A 17,423-nucleotide genomic window follows, 5' to 3' on the forward strand; every position below is an offset into this window, starting at 1 on the left:
ATCAAGTTTCTGCCTCTGCTTTAGGATTTCCAGATTATTCCAAACCCACCACTTTGTATTGTCATGAAGCAATGAGTATGCTTTTGGAGTATTGGTGAAACACCATGGGTGATCAAAAGAAACAATGCATACTAACTACTTTTCTGTCATTGATCCGGTGGCTGCTGTCCCAGTGACCCTCTTTCGGTCTGTAGCCGTGTCGGTCCTTCTCATATACACTTCAGAAAACATTGTTTTGGGATCTACTTTGATAGCTGCGGTTCCCTATTAGATGGCTGTTCTATTGCTCACAATGAAAACTCAATATTTATCCACTGCATGGTGGTCTCCATATAGGATTATGTTTTTTTCCTCTCCCATCACACTGGTCCATTGCCCAACACTGACCCCAGCTTCTCATATATATGCCATATGTACATTGCATGAGGTGAAAAAGAGCAGGCAATGGTCTTGGGCCCAAGTGTCTGAGCTGTTGCCCTTACAAGTGGATTAATTTTTGCTTCAAACTAAATTGAAAATGTATTTACTGATCATAGGCTTGCTTTTGGTGTGGCACATGATATTAAGCTATTATGGATGCAGAGGGGTTTACTTCTGCTAGAACCCCTATGTAGAACAGAAAATACATGAAGAACTCACTAGACAGTCTTATGTGGTCATGTAAAACTCTCATTGTTAAATGAACAGCATATCAGTCCTCTCCAGATGAAGTGTATTGAGGGAATACATTTGCCAGTGAGATGACTAAGAAAGTGACTTTAGCCGTAAACCATGAAATTGCCAAGTGTTATGCAAACTGATGAATTTCCTGTACCTATAGGATGAGTCTTTAAAACATTAGTGGGCATCTGAGAATGAAAAAGTCATGAATCAAGCAGGACTGTAAGAGGGTCCCTGACTGAGCAAGGAAGGATGGAACAAAAAAAATGGTAGCCCAGAGATTTGTGCTCCCCAATCTCAAAAGGTTTTACCACAGTCGTGCTCATATGGCAAATGATGGTATGATTTGCACCACATGAACTCACTGGTTTGCCCCCTTCTTTCCCCCACCTACCCAAAAAAATTGTCACTCTTGTATCCCAAGCCAAGTCTACAACATACAAATGAGGGATCAATACCACTCACTTTGCACACCCACATTCTTGGTGCCCCTTTATCCGCCTACAGATGCTTTTTATTCAGATGAGTTGCTCATATTCTTATGTTCTTGTAATTATGTGCACATTTTCTGGCTGGTTAAGTTATACCAATGTTCCTGTTCTGATGTGATTTAAGAAGCCAAGTATCTACTAGACTTCTTACCAAAGTAAGAGGTACCACTACAGTTTCCTAGTGGTAGGGCAATCCACTTCATTTCTTCTGTAGTACAAGAAGTGTGTAAAGACATAGGCATAAAACTGCATTTTCACCGCACCCCATAGTCATCAGGTAAGGTAAAAACACATTGGCTGAGATCTGCTCAGAGACTCATTAAGTGGCCAAACCCAGTACCCAGGGCAATCTGGTCAATCCATGCCATACCTTCTAGGATGAGCGAGATAAGCTTGTATGAGGTAGCCACGGGTTGCCCAATGCTACATCTTTCAAATGCTTATTTCTCCTGCTGCTCTTAAGCTGGCTCTAAACGAGGATATGGTAATGCAATACTGCAGAAGATTGATTCACAGTTACTTTAGTTTCAGTTCTCATGACCATGCAGCTGTCAGTGTGCATGGCTAAAATCTATCATGATCTCCAGCCTAGTAAGTCGATCCATATGCAGCAGAACCAATGAAAGTCAACCTTGCACTTCCTGTGGAAGGATCCCTACCAGATTCTGCTTACTATGAACACAACTTGAAGTGCTGTGGGGCCCCTGCGTATATACACTCTATACAACATAAACAGATGACTATGCCTCCAAACTCTGCTCCTCCTCTCACTCCTGGCCCAGCTCCACTAAACCAGCAGACAACAAGGCTGCATGGAGAGGCGCCAACTTCTAGGTTAACACAGTCTTAACCATCTCAGAATGCAGATCCTTCCTTTTCACCATTACCAACTCTGTCGCGTAGTTGGTAGGCCTCCTACTATCGGATCCCGCAATGGGTCTGTCCAGCTAGATTTGCAAGCCTTATTGTTTAGGCCTTGGTGTGACACTTCATTATAGAAGAAAGGTGGTGGGCCCCACAAAGCAAATTGCACCTCACCCTTTGCCCACCCAGGTAAATACATATTTGCACCTTTTGGGAAACTACCAACTAATGTCAACCTTTCTTCCTGTTGGATTTGCACCCATTTGCCACCAATGCTCAAGGGACATGGTGCTATCCCATCAAAAAAAACATTTTGCCTTGATTTGTTCTTTCGTGGGCACCTCCCTGTTGTGTGCAACAACATTATGGTCATGATACCAATGAGCAAAACTGGTTTCAGTTTTCCTAATCAGAATCTCTTATCTGGTTCAGTCCATATTGCTGGCACTGCTCGCGGCATGGAATGAGCAGTCCTAAGTAGCAGCATCTTTCTACGACACAGTGGGTATTATATAACCCTCTTTGTGTTACCATATTCATTTTGGGTGCCTTCAGAGTTCTGTATTTTCACACCCAATCCAACAAACAGTGCAGAAGATAATAAGATAATTTGTATCAAACCAAGCCTATAGATGGCTGCCCTGTGGTCAGGACATATTAACATTTAGGTACCTTACATTGTTCCAGCCAAGCCCCCACATTGCAAGCAAACTTTCTCATCATAAAAGGATAGCTTAGCAAAAGCGGTTTCTTTGCCATTTTGTTCCTAACGAATGGGATTGACCTGATCATGCCTGAAGTTTCAGCCATCACTAGGCTTTAAGAGGAGGTAGTGAACACCATTGCCCTCAGTTAAGGGCTTATTATCAGATCAGCTAGAGGCCCAGAGAACAGTCATATTGCAGAATGTAATAGTTCGGTATATATATATATATATATCGAACACCTTCAGCAGCCATGAAGAAATAGATCACACCAGAGACCGTATGAAAGTGCTGCAGAAAATAAACAGTAGATTTGATTTAGATGGGAATAGTATTTGGTCCTGATTTAAAGGTATTTATGGAGGATGCAGAACTAACAATCTCGAAATTATTTTGGATGGTTTCACTCTCCAAATTTTCTTACAAATCTGCATGTGTATTATGTATCATAATACCAGTAATACAGCCTTTGCCCCATTTTTTCCTTGGACTTTTCCCGAAGATAATGATAGCAATCTTGAATTTAAGCTCAAACGTTGCCATTGTGAGCTGAATAATGAAGTAAATTGCGGTCCATAATTTTATATAGGTGTTCCAAAAGGTGCAAGAGAGTAGGATTGAGAAATTACTTTGAAATCAGCATAAAAGCTGATTCCATGCAGATTAATTTGTTGTCACTTCTTGCCTTTGATGTATTTAACTTCATTGTAGTTCTTAGCACTATTAAGGCAAGATTTCACAAAAGACTAGCTCAGCGGTTGGGAGCTTACACTTCATGTACATATTTTTAGGATTGTTTTCATTTTCCTCATGAGAAAGATGTGCACCCGCTATCCGAGCTTCAGGTTCTGTCACTTGTACTCTCACTTGAATTATGTATAAAGAAAACCTATAAAAAGTTTTGTAAATTGAGGAGGGGTTGGCATTAGATCTCAGCTAATCGAGGGGAAATACCGCTGCTTTGCATTGCGATCTCGCACCTTGCTTGTTTTTCTGAATGAACTTTTGCAGACTTTATATACACATAAAAAGTTGTCTGCCTTATCTTGGACATTCGTTTTACTTTTAAAAAAAGTATACATTAGTTCAAATGCAACTTTCCAGTGGCTTAGCAGTGCTTATTTTGAGCCGGTGTTTGCAGGCGAGGCCCACAGGCGCTTATTTTTTCAGACAATTATGGAGTGCAAGAGAGGGAAGAGAAAGACGGGAATAAGCAGAAACATGCAACACAGAGAGGGAGTGACTGGTAGTGCACTAAAGAGGCAGCCTTCGTATTCGGCGTGTAGAATTGTAATAGCACTGGCCAAGGTGCTTCTGAGTAGAGAGATGGAACCGGTACTCATTCTTTTACAATTGAAGCACTGAGTGTCACAGTACACAACTTATTTCAAAAGAGTTGTGACAAAATATTAAAGATCATGAAAAATATATCCATACACTTTTTTTAAGTTTTATTAGAAGACACCAGAAGAAAAGCAGCCACGCTGATATATAGTAAACAAATACGGTTTGTCAGGTGCCTCTATTTATAGTCATAGCATTAAACAGCATACATTATCGTCTTTAAAAATGACAAATTTCAAAGTACAAATGTGTGCTACAGTAAACCAAGGTTGTATTCCATCATCACATGTGGCTCCCCCATGATTTCACTTTGGGATGGATCTGAAAAAAAAAAAGTAGAGTTTTTGATGAGTTACACAATGTTTTATTTCACACCCAATTATGCTTTCAAATACTATGCAGCGTTTGCCAGTCATATTGGATATCTAACAGAATTAAACCACAATTTATTCACACAATACTAAATCGTTAGGTGGATGTGTGTGAATTAGGCACATGCTGAGTGTATGCTGAATTAAAAAGGGGGACGTGAGCTGAGTGCGCTCCGTCCAGCCTCACCATGATCCTCAATTTATCCTGCCTCTCCGGTGTCCTATGTGGTCCCTGGTCTGTCTCGCCACCGTCGACTGCTGAGGGCTGCCCTCTCAGCCAGTTTTTGGCGCTGCAGAGGGTTTCTCGGCGGATGTGCGGCGCCGACGGCATCTGCAGCCTCCCTGTGACGCGGCCTCATCCGGAGCTGCGGTGTCGTGTAGCTGCCTGCCGTATTGCCTGGCCGCCACAGCAGCAACAGTGGAGGTGTGCCTGGTGTGGGCAGCAATGCGGGCTACAGCAGAGATGTGCTGAGTGGTGTTTATCCCGCAATATTGGCAGCCCTCCAGTACCCAGCTGGACTGAGGCGCGGTGCAGTGCAGGCGGAGGTTTTGGGATCGTGCGGCACAGCCGGCCGTCATCTTGGGGCCGCAAATTCGTCCCGGCAGCGGCCCGTGGGGCTCCCAGTGGATGGAGGGACCCCGGGACTGCCGGGGCCTCTCCAGCTTGGGCTCTCAGTGAGCGAGTACGGCCGTGCTGCCTGCCCCATCGTATCTCTCCCCTGCTCAGAGTGTTGGTGCCCGCTGGGGATCCGGTGTCTTGTCGGGCCTGCAGCCGTCTGACCTGGCGTGCGCGGTGTTAATGGGAGGAAGACCTTGAGCAGCAGTGCACGGAAGGCTCCCGAGGTTGGAGCGATCCACTGGGCTCCCTCGTTTGGCCCCGCAGACTGTCTAGCCATCTTGACCGGCTATCGGCCGGATGGTGCAAGGGCTCGAGTTGGGAGCAAATATCTGGCACGGCTGGTGAGGACTATCTGGGACTCTGGCAGCCGAGTCGGGTCGCGGTGGGGAGTAACCTCCCAAGTCCATCGTTGGGGCCCCGGTGCTCCTCTTCTCTCTTCCCCTTACCCCCCTCCCGCCCTGCTTAATCTTTTCAGAGGAGGTGTCAGCAGGGATTCAGCTGTCGTGCTGGGCCGCCTGGTGGGGGCCACATATCGGGGGTGCCTCCGGGGGGCTCCACTGGGCCGGCTGGATGGGGGGTGGAAGCCTGTGGGGCAACCTGCCTTCATCTAGACACCATCGGGTGTGGGACGCCGACCTCCGTGGGAGCGACTGCATAACCACCCCTGGAGGTTTCTCAGCCGATTGGGCAACTTTGACCAGAGACAAGCCAGGCGGCGGCTCGACTAAACAGAGCACGATGGACAAGTACACGGGCCAGGAGGCTTCAGTGGCGCTGCCCAGGGAAGGGGGGGGGGGGGGGGGGTGAAAGGAGAGTCACAAAATGCTGTACCTGACAGGGGGGGGGGTGAAAGGAGAGTCGCAAAATGCTGTACCTGACAATGCGCCCGCCATTGCTCAATCCAGAGACACCCTGGAGGCCAGGATCAGGACGGTCGGCTCAGACGTGATGCTCCTGCGCTAGGACCGGAGGAATGCGGTGGCCTGCATCACAGAGACGGAGTCGAGAATTTTGGGAGTGGGGGATGTGGTTGCGAAGCTGCAACAGAAAGTATCGTCCTTCGAAACTACACAACGGGGCCTGGCGTAGAGAGTGGAGGAAGCGGAGGGGAGTGTACGACGCAATAACCTGCGCTTTGTTGGTTTCCCGGACGATTGCGAAAAAGGGAATATGGAGCGATTCCTTAAGGACTGGCTTGGGAGCTGGGTCCCCACTGGGGAATTGTCGGCTTGCTGTGTTTAGGAGCGTACTCATAGGGCCCTGATGCAGACCCCCCTGAGGGCCCGGTTGAGGCCTGTCATATTGAACCAGGATGACCATGTACTTTTCCGAACCTGAACTTTCCTTATAGACCGGAGAAGCGTGTGTAATGGCCGGTCTCTCCTTGGGGCTCCACAGAAGGAGGAGGCCAATAGATCATAGGCTGTGTTTTAGGGATCCATTGGCGGGTGAGGGGTGGGACCTCCTGTTGGGATCAGCCTGCTCTGCCTGCCGGGACAGGTACTTCACTGTTTTGGAGGTATAGGGTGGGGGTGTTGTTGGGTTGAGTTTTTTTTAGGGGGGGGAGGGGTTTGTGGGGTTGCTGCAATGTCTACCAGTGTTCTGAACTCTGAGGTTTTATGCGTAAGATTATTGAAGGTGTCAGTGCACTGTATAGGACCTGCACGGCGCAGGAATGTTGGTTAACACATGTGAGGCCTCTGGTCTTATTAGAGTCCTTAGCTGGAATGTTAAGAGAGGCAATTGACCAGATTAAACAGGGGGCCATCCTGAAGTCGGCCAAGCACGCTCACGCAGATGTATTGTTGTTGCAGGAGACCCATCTCATAGGGACTAAGGCGTTATGTTTCCAGCGCTTTGGATTTACACAACTCTTTCACTCCGGATTCGTGAGGGGCTCCAGAGGGGTTGCTATTTTAACACACCGTCGTTGAGTTGCATACAGACATGTTAAGACCTGGGGGGATATTCCGGGCAGGTTTGTGTAGGGCATGGTGGGTGGTGAGACCTTGGTTCTGGGGAGTGTCTATGCCCCCCCGCCCCTTGCCTGGGGGCTGGCAGAAAAGATTATGACCTTGTGGGTGGATATACCGGAGGGCCTGGCAGTTGTTGGGAGGGGACTGGAACGATGTGATGGATGTGGCCAGGGACAAACGGAGGTCGGGGGTCTGTCTGAGGCCCACCACCCTACTAAATTATACTCCTTAGTGAGGAGTCTCAATTGGTGCAGGATACATGGTAACACACAGGGCTACATGTATCTCTCGGCAGTTCATGGATCTTTTTCCCACCTGGATTATCTGTTTGTTCCACGGGTCTTCGACAGCAGGGTGGTGGCGGCGGATATCCTCCCGCGGGGACTTTCCGAACACTCGCCAGTGACACTTACTACGAGCAGGGAAGGGGGGGTGGGGTCGGGTGGGGGGAGAAGCGGGGGTGAAGCCTGTGGGCCATACCGATTAACCTTAACAATCTGGAACTTCCAGAAGGAGGACTATAGGGAACGTTTGGAGGATGCCATTGATCAATATGTGGCTATTAATTTGTGTTCGGTCTCAGGGGCAGGGACTCTTTGGGAGGCTTTGAAGCTCACCATTCGGGGGTGGACATCTCTTTTTGTGCTGCTGCCCGACCACTGCGTAGAGGCCCTGGTTCATGCGGAAGCTACTATTCCTGAGTTGGAGACACGCGGAGGGGAAGTTGGGGGGGGGGGAGGGGGGGCTGGTTCAGAATCAGTTATTGTTAGCGCAGCAGGAATACTCACATATCCAGGTGTGGATCTACCAATGGGGCAACAAATCTGGTAAACTGTTACATCGATTGTGTCAGCGTTCGCTTCACCCCCAGGTCCTCCAGAGGTGTTCTGGGGCTAGATGGGCTCCCTTTGTCTGGCGTGTTGGCTATCGTACATAGTTTTGCAGAGTATTACGCTTAATTATATGCCCCCACGGAGTGCCTCGCGCCGGAAGTCATTGACCGTTTTTTGGCAGATCTGCCACCGAAGGCATTGCCGGATGAAGTTAGAGAAGAACTGGAGGGTCCACTTACTGAAGAGGAGCTGGGGGCACCCCTAGGAGATCTGAACATGTTCAGGGTGCCAGGCCCCAATGGCTTTCCGTGCAAAGTTAAAAAAATTATTTTCGGGAGGCCAGGGACCAGAGGCATCTGCCCAGTGACTGGAGACATGTGGAAATAGTGGTTTTTCATAAGCCCGGTAGACCGCCGGAACAACGCACATCGTATCGCCCTATTTCCCTCCTGAACTTAGAGGCAAAGATATTAGCTAAGGCATTGGCGAACCGCCTCCGCCCCCACATAACCTTATTGGTTCATCCAGACCAGGCTGGGTTCATGCCCCAGCGTGCAACGCGTCATATGAGGCGGGCACAAGTGGCTGTCGCGGCGGTACAGGGGTTAGGGGAACGGGCAGTGCTTTTGCTTGCAGATATGGATAGGGCATTCAACTCCTTGAGTTGGGTCTATCTTTTCGCGCTCCTGCGGTGGTTGAACCTCGGACCACGTTTCGTGTCCTACCTGACCCGGTTATACACCAACTTGACGGCATTGGTGCGGGTCGAGGGCTTCATCTCTTCTACATTCCCTATCGGACGGGGCACCAGGCAGGGGTGTCCGCTGTCCCCTTATCTTTTCGCTCTAGCAATGGAACCCTTGGCTGCCTGGGTGCGGATAGACGCTCAGGTGTCTGGTTTTGAATGGGCGCATGGTCTCTCCGATCGCATCGCCCTTTATACAGATGATATTTTGTTTTCTCTTACCAACTTGGAACGAATGGGCCCCCGGTTGTTACATATCATGCAGATTTTTGTTGAAACATCAGGTCTGTATTTGAACCCTTGGAAATCCACCCTGTGGGTATTGGGAATTCAGTGCGAGTTCGGTCCTTGGGCGTCATCGGTACAGGTGGTAAGTGGGAGCATTAAAATTTTTTGGGGTATTTGTCGGATTCCCCCACCACGGCCTGGGAGCGGAACCGTGCTCCTGTATGAGAGAGGGTTCGGGATGATATTAAGACCTGGATCCACATGCCCCTGTCCATCTACGGCCGGTCTGCCATTTTTAAGATGGTAGCGCTCCCACGACTGTTATATCAATTACTAAATCATCCCTACCCGATTCCCTCACGGTGGTTCCGGCAGGTGAATTCCGTCCTGGGACAGTTCCTTTGGACCGGCAGCACAGTGAGGGTGGCGTTCCGGACGAGTTTCCTATCCACGTATTGCGGGGGGCTGGCAACCTCAGATATTTGGTCTTGTTAAGTCGCATCACATAAGAGCGGACCCGGCGTATTCAGTGGAGATTCGCTCCATGGGGGACTGGTCCCTCCATACTCTTCTATACTCTGCTCCGTTGAGGCGTCCCCTTCCGTCTGCCACATGGATTGTTTTTCAGCTCTGGAGGCAGGCGTTACGGTGGATGGGCTGGTGGAATAAATTGACTCGGGAGACCCCATTATGGCATAACGTCCGCTTTCCGCAATTGCTGAATCTCTCCGGGTTTCGCGACTGGGACTACATTGGGGGAGGTTATGCTGGGCACAATTTTAGAATCCTTTCAAGACATCCAAAAGGATTACCAGATGCCGAAGACGCAATTCTTTAAATATCTGCAATTTAGGCATGCTATCTCCCCCAGCTTGAAGGGCCTGGACTCGCTGCTGGAGATCAGCCCAGTAGAGGCGAAGATATTTATGGGGGACCTACTAGACCATAAGATTTCTAAAATCTATCAGTCCTTGGTCACGCCCTGTTCCCCCTCGTTGCAGAATTTGCGGGTGGCCTGGGAGGGAGATGTGGGTCAGATGGAGGAAGAGGATTGGACAGAAGCCTTGGCTTCCCCGCGAGGGGCGTCTATTGCAATGAGCCTGTAGTTGATTCAATTCAAATACCTCCACCGGGTCTATTTTACCAGGGTTAGGCTCTGGAGGGTGGGCTTGGTTGCCTCCCCAGTGTGCCTCTGTTGTGGGCACGAGGAGGGGACTCTGTTACACACCATATGGCACTGCACAGCGCTCTCACGATTCTGGAGGGGAGTTTTGGCTGGTCTCTGAGGTATTGGGATGGGAGCTTCCTAGCTCACCGAAGCTTGTCCTTCATGAGATGGAAGAGATCGGGGGCAATATCTATAAGCAACATCTCATGCTCCTAGGCTTCACTTTAGCAAAGAGGGATATAGCTAGAGCCTGGAAGGTGGTTGTTGCCCCTTCAGTTTCGATTTGGAAAAATGGGCTGGACTTCTGTATGGGCTTCGAACTCCACATCTTTGAAGCTAGAGGGTGCCCCCGGAAACACTATAAGATCTGGAGGCGATGGGCGGATTATCTGGGTCTTGAGCTGGAGCCGCCGCAGGGGTGCCGGGCCGAGACCCAGAGTGGCCTGTTGCCCTCTCCCGTACCTTAAGTTATGTCCCTGGGCTGCTCGCAGTTCCCTGGTGGGAAATGGTATTGTGAACGTTAAGTTCTTGTGTAAATCAATAGCAGTCCGGGTCTCTGATATATTGTTCCGAAATAAGGAGACAGTGCGCTGGGGGGGAGGAGGATGTTGGTTTTTATGCAGGGAATGATTTTATTTGTATTGCCTTTCATATTCTTGTTTATAAATGTGCAAAATCAAAGTCAATTTTTGTATCTTATAAGCGGCAGTTGTCTCTGGGACTCAGATGTGCATTGCATGTGTTACTCTGACAAATAAAATCTGTTAAAAAAAAAAAAATTATATATACACACATATATATATATATATATATATATATATATATATATATATATATATATATGTGTATATATAATTTTTTTTTTAACAGATTTTATTTGTCAGAGTAACACATGCAATGCACATCTATATTTATTTATTTATATATATATATATATATATATATATATATATATATATATATATATACATACATATATGTATATACACATATATATATATATATATATATATATATATATATATATATATATATAAAATCAGATTGGTCTCCCTTATAAAATAATGCAAAAGTAGTAACATCAGCTCCCACAATGAAGGACTTCTAGAAAAAGGGACTGAATAATAGAACACAGAGAGGTAAGGTGGGACAGCGGGAGGAACCAAAATCCAAAATCTCAAATTCAGTAATGGAAGCCAGGGGGTGGGGGGGGGGGGGGGGGGGGAGAATCTTTCTCTGCTGGCCCAGCAGATTCTGGGCTGAAGAAAGCAAAAGTATTCGGAGATTCGAGATAAGGACTTTTTACCAAAACATATGTAATGACATCAACATCAAAACAGATCTACCAAATTATCCTGGAATTGCTGGATCGTTTGACTTTTAGAAGGAACACAATGAACCTTCATGCTCAAACAATCCAGGAGGGTAGCCCCTAAAAACTTCATTGCTTCTTTCAAGAAAGGATCCAACATTTGTACTGTATGTTTTACGATGAAAGGTTCGATATGTGGAAGCATAAGGACTTGCAGGGTTGTATGTCGATCCGTCGATGTCAGTGTCCTCGCAGCACTTCAAATCGCAGCATTACATCGGATCAGCCGTCTCACCGCTCATTAAGTCCTCGCAAGTAGTTGCTTCGCAAATGCTGCAATTTCATTGGATCGCGTGTCACATCGCTGATTTAACATCGCGCGACATGACAACGCGACGTTTGAGGCTACACAGTGAAAAAAATTGGGGCCAATGGGTTTGTGGGGGGTGGGGGTATTGTATTTCCCACCGCGCCTGCAGCCATTTCTGCCTGTGTCGTGACCCAGTGGACCGCCTTCCGAATCAGTAAGTGTTTATAATGGCATTTTTCCGTTCCCGATGTTGGTTCATTGTGGAATGGGCAAGGTTTGTAACCGTTTTAATTTTTTATGAACAGCCGTTTCTTCCATTGTTTTGCGTGTCCCTCTGCCCTCGGTTTCCCTCGATTTTCGTGCCCTTCTGTCCACTGTTCCTCGTTTTTCATGCATTTTTGTCCTCTGTCACCCTCGTTTTCCGTGGCCTTCTGCCCTCTGTCTGCCTCGTGTTTTGTGCCCTTCTGCCCTCACTTTCAATTGTTTCCCCCTCGTTTTTGTGTCCTTCTGCCCTCTGTCTGCCTCGTGTTTTGTGCCCTTCTGCCCTCACTTTGAATCGTTTCCCCTTCGTTTTTCGTGCCCTGTTTCCCTTGTGTTCGTGTCCTTCTGCCCTCTGTTTCCCTCGTTTATTGTGGCCTTCTGCCCTCAGTTCCAATCGTTCCCCCTCGATGTTCGTGTCCTTCTGCCCACTGTTACTACCCCACCCCCAGCCCCCCTACCCTGAGCCCTGAACTCCTCAGTAGGTAAAAGCAGGCATTGGAATCACAAAGCGAGCTTTCTTTAATGGAAGCTCTTGCAGACTATTGTGCTATCACATATACTTTCTGTCTATTGATCTCTCAGCCACATTTTTAGCCTTGTTGCTGCACATCAGTGTGTACATAACCGACCAACACTTGGGCTTGCCCATCGCAGGTTGGATGTCAGCTCATACCAACAAGCAGTAATGGGGGGAAATCTTGTCAAAGGCTCGGTCACTGGAAATCTCTGACTAAATACAAGTAAATTGTTTGTGCCCTTTGTGCCAATCTAGATGGGTGTCGACCAAATTCTTGCGAGTCTTGACCATCCTCCAATTGGAACAGTACAGACCAAACTGCCATAACAAATTCATTTGAACTATAACAAGGCAAACGTAAACCTATTTCAGGCATGTTGGCTTTACTAGTGAAGTGCAGCTTGAACCCTATGTCAGAGTAAGCATAGAGCCAATATCTAGGCAAAGACATCAAACTGACGGCATCACCTTGCATCAATAAAATAATCTCAACCATCCCCAATCACTGAGAGCTGCATTTCAACCCATTATTTGACCAGTGCTCTACTTCAAACAAGGAGCAACCATATTTAAATCAATCTTTCGCGCCATTCCGATAGGAAAAGGTTCCTCCTGGATCCCGTGGGACAGTGAGCATGACTCAAGTTTTAAATAAAGATTATTTGATGAATGTACAATGTCATGTTTTCGTCCATGCTTTCAGGTGTGCATGTAAGCCACACAGGTCTCTCTTACAAGCAGACACAGAAATGTTATCAGAGGCACTGCATCCTGCCTTTCCTTGTGGAGCTGTACTTACATAGCTCTGTGGTTCATGCTACTGGAATGCATCAATGTAAAAAGGAAAATTCCTCACCATCAGTTCAGCTTGTTAATCCCTGCAATATTCTTTTCATTGTCATTGAGTGTTCGCTGCATGTATACCATTTTTGGCTCCATGTTAGAGGCTTCAAATAAGAAGCTCCACTTAAACCGCCAATGTAGTTATCCTGCAGGATATATTTAGGGCCAGATTAGGACTCTGACAATGTGGCACCGGTTCCGCCCTGCCACCCCACCGACAAAGACGTGGTCGGGGTACCTGACAGATTCTGCCCCCATGTGTGCATCTACAGGGCGCAAAGGCACCATGGGGCTCTGTAGGGCCCCTTTGTGTCCTCTCCATCAGGGTTTACTTGGAGGCAAAACCACCATGAAAACCCTGGTGGAGAGAAAACTCCTAATATGCTTGGAGTAGCCACGGCAGTTCTGGTTTTCAGACAAAATATCAAAGTTAAAGTATTGTCATATCAAAATATAGTATCCAAAATATAGTGATAATGAAATATTGTCGGCAAGAATATTGTTGTCAAGAATATCGATTTTAAGGTAAGTAATATCCTTTTTTAAAATATCTAAGTCATTAATATGATTTACAAAGCTATAGTTGTTTATATCGTTTGTTATTCTATATTTTAGTATATATTTTAAATGTATATGACTTAATTTTTATTCTTTTATTATTGTTTATGTTTTTTAATATAGTAGCAAAAATTCTAGTAGTTATGAGATTTTATTACATTCTTTTTATGATTTTTTTTAGTTCAGTAGCGGATGGATGGGTGTATGGATGCATGGATGGGTGTATGAATGGATGCATGGATGGGTGGATGAAAGAATGGATGCATGGCTGTATGCACGGATGGGTGTATGGATGGGTGTATGGATGGATGCATGCATGGCTGTATGCATGGATGGGTGTATGGATGCATGGATGGATGCATGGCTGTATGCATGGATGGGTGTATGAATGGATGCATGGATGGGTGGATGAAAGGATGGATGCATGGCTGTATGCATGGATGGGTGTATGGATGCCTGGGTGGGTGTATGAAGGGATGCATGGATACATATGGAAGGGATATGAATGGATATACTGCAAGAGTCACATAGGAATGTTAGAGTACAAAGGTCTACTGCATATACTAGTGAATACAGTCATCTTTAGAGGGGTCGGAGTGGGACGCAGTGGGCGGATGGATGCATGGTGGATGGGTGGATGGATGGATGCATGGTGGATGGGTGGATGGATGCATGGTGGATGGGTGGATGGATGGATGCATGGTGGGTGGATGGATGGATGGATGGATGGATGGATGCATGGTGGATGGGTGGATGGATGGATGGATGGTGGATGGGTGGATGCATGGATGGGTTATTGGTTGGATGGGTTGGAGGATTGCATACATTGTTGGGATGCATGGATGGGTTGTTGGTTGGATGGGTTGGAGGATTGCATACATTGTTGAGGGATTGGCTGGATATATCCTACATTTTACTAATCTGTATTTTGTCTCCTAAAATAGGTGGCCACCATCGCGAAGCTTAGCGTGGATATCCAAACACTAACTACAAAGTCCTTCCCAGTGTAAAACAACGGTACAGGTACATGAATGTTCTTTTGTTCTAACTATGACGACACTGAATTGTTTGAAGAAGCAACTGGCAACTGTGTATTTGATCCACCTATGTAATAATGCCATCGCAATCCTAATTTTGTTACTTGCTGTTGCAGAGTTGGAAAGTTAACGGAGGTGCAAGGCAAGCAAAGATTTGGAGTTTGTGTGCTAAGTGCAGCAGAGTATAACAAAAGGTAAAAACATTTCTGTTGTTATTCAGAGTCAAGCAATGTGATTGGTGGACAAATTAGATATGCTGTGCTATAATTAAAAGTTGTCCATTTTATAGCCCACCAAAATAATGTTTTTGGTTATTAATGTAAAAAAATGTTTTGTTTTATTAGCACTACTGTATGCATTTATTGACTGGCATTATTGAAAATGTTTTTTTTTTATTTGGAAAATGCATGTTCATTTTTAGTTGATACATCAAATGTCTTTCATATCAACGATACAGGTACCTAAAAAGTTTTTGGTGCCAAACTATGACGACACGGAATTGTTTTTGATCCACCTAAGTAATAATGCCACGGCAAACCTAATTTTGTTACTTGCTGTTGCAGATTTGGATTTTCTCCGCTAAGTGCAGCAGAGTATAACAAAAGGTTAAAAATGTCTGTTGTTACTTAAAGATTCAAGCAATGTCATTGGTTGTCACATTACATATGCTGTGCTCTAATTAAAAGTTGTCCATCAGTACTGTATGCATTTAGTGACCGGCATTATCGAAAGAATTTTATTTTTTCAATTTGAAAAATGCATGTTTCTGTTTTGTTAATACATCAAATCTCTTTTGTATCATCTCGAAAAAGCCATGTTTTTGGGGGGGTTCCTACAGAAAATGTCTTTCTTACTATTTTTACAATGTCTTCCTTATCATTTTGGTAATTATTTTTTTTAATTATTTATCTACAGCAAATGTCTGATCCAAAGATGGCGAAATATATCACCTCAAGAAGAGGAAACCGTCTACTCAAACACATCGGTTACATATACTGTAAGGAGGGAAATTCTGAGCCAAGGGGTCATTGGAAGTGTGTGCAATACTATTCAAGCGATTGCAGAGGCCGAGCGGTTACTCTGGGTGAGTCTGTTTTAAGAAGCACAGAGCATAACCACGCGGCCTCTGCAACTGCTATTGAAGTACGAGAAACGATAAATGAAATGAAAGCGATTTCAGGCAACTCCAATGACCCTTGTGATGCCATTTTAAGGGTGGTATCCCAACACATTACTGAACATGTGGCTAGTAGTACGCCTGCCATCCCCAACTTACGGAGAATGATCCAACGCCAGAAACACGCGAAGGACCCAAAACGCGTGGCACCACAAACTTCGGGGATATTAAAATGCCTGTTGAACTCAGTGTTACCGTTTCCAATGAACAGTTTCTTCTGTATGACAATGAAAATTGTCAAAAGCGCATCCTAATATTTAGCACCCCCCGCAATCTCAACCGCTTGGAGAACAGTGATGTGTGGATGATGGATGGGAACTTTAAAATCACGCCCATCCCTTCCACCCAAATCTAAACCATTCACGGGTACGTTAACAACATTGTAGTCCCTTTAGTCTACAGTTTACTACCAGATAAACAATCTTCAACGTATACTGAGTTTTTGTCAGTCTTAAAAGCCAAAATCCCAAACAAAAGTCCGAGAAAAGTAATCATGGACTTCGAATTGCCCATGATAAATTCTATAAAGAAATTGTACATGGATACTCAAATACAAGTATGTTTTTTCCACTTTTCTCAGGCAATTTGGCGTAAAATTTAAAAAACATCCCTTATTGAGGATTATGTGTCTGATAGTAAAGTACAGTTTGAGATCAAAAAACTTTCAGGTCTTTGCTTTGTTCCTCCTAATAGTGTAGACGAATACTAGACAGCGATTACACAGTCTGAATATTTTGTGGTAAACAAAGAAAAATTGGCACCAATATTAAATTATTTTGAAGACACATGGATTGGGCATCTAAGCAGGTCGGGTTGCCGGAGGAAACCACGTTTTCTTGTGGACTGGTGGAACTGCTACTCCACCTGCTTAGAGGGAGGAGCAAAAACAAACAATTCCATAGAGGGTTGGCACAACTCTTTAAATAAAAGTATTGAAAAACAGCACTCTAATTTCGACAGTTTTCTTGAGATTTTGCAAAAGGAGCTAAGTTACTAAGAAATGCGCATCTCACAGTGTTTAGCAGGTAATCTACATCCACGTTTTTCTCAGCGTTCTAAGGAAATGTCTGCACGAATTTTGGAAGTATTAAACCTTTTCACCTTGTGTGTGCTGTGTGACTACCTATCTTCCATCGCACACATACTTAATTCCTTTGGTTAAAAACATATGCCCTTGCAGTTGTGTACCAAAATCCTATCTGCACATTGGACACCCTATGCTCTTTAAATTTTTTGTGGGATCTGTACCACCCTTAAATTGTTGATGGTTTGTGTTGTTTCTGTTTCAGTATTTTGTATTAATGTAATGTAAATAAAATTAAAAGCTCACAACTTGTTTCAGTATTTGGTATTAATGCGATGTAAATACAATAAAAAGTTCACGACTTGTTTAAGTATTTTGTAT

The 17,423-nt window shown here is 45.5% G+C and overlaps 1 protein-coding gene across 1 annotated transcript in view; it reads right to left on the bottom strand.

Moving 5' to 3' along the window:
• Positions 1-4,155: 4,155 nt before the first annotated feature.
• POMP (proteasome maturation protein) overlaps positions 4,156-17,423 on the bottom strand; it is a 57,686-nt gene continuing 44,418 nt past the window's right edge. Inside the window, exon 6 of the mRNA XM_086933457.1 lies at positions 4,156-4,384. Within this exon, the coding sequence (XP_086789583.1) occupies positions 4,317-4,384 (68 nt within the window). The 3' untranslated portion in view covers positions 4,156-4,316. The remainder of the gene's footprint in view (positions 4,385-17,423) is intronic.

Source organism: Lissotriton vulgaris, chromosome 8 (assembly GCF_964263255.1).
Source record: "Lissotriton vulgaris chromosome 8, aLisVul1.2, whole genome shotgun sequence".
Taxonomy (NCBI): Eukaryota; Metazoa; Chordata; class Amphibia; order Caudata; family Salamandridae; genus Lissotriton; species Lissotriton vulgaris.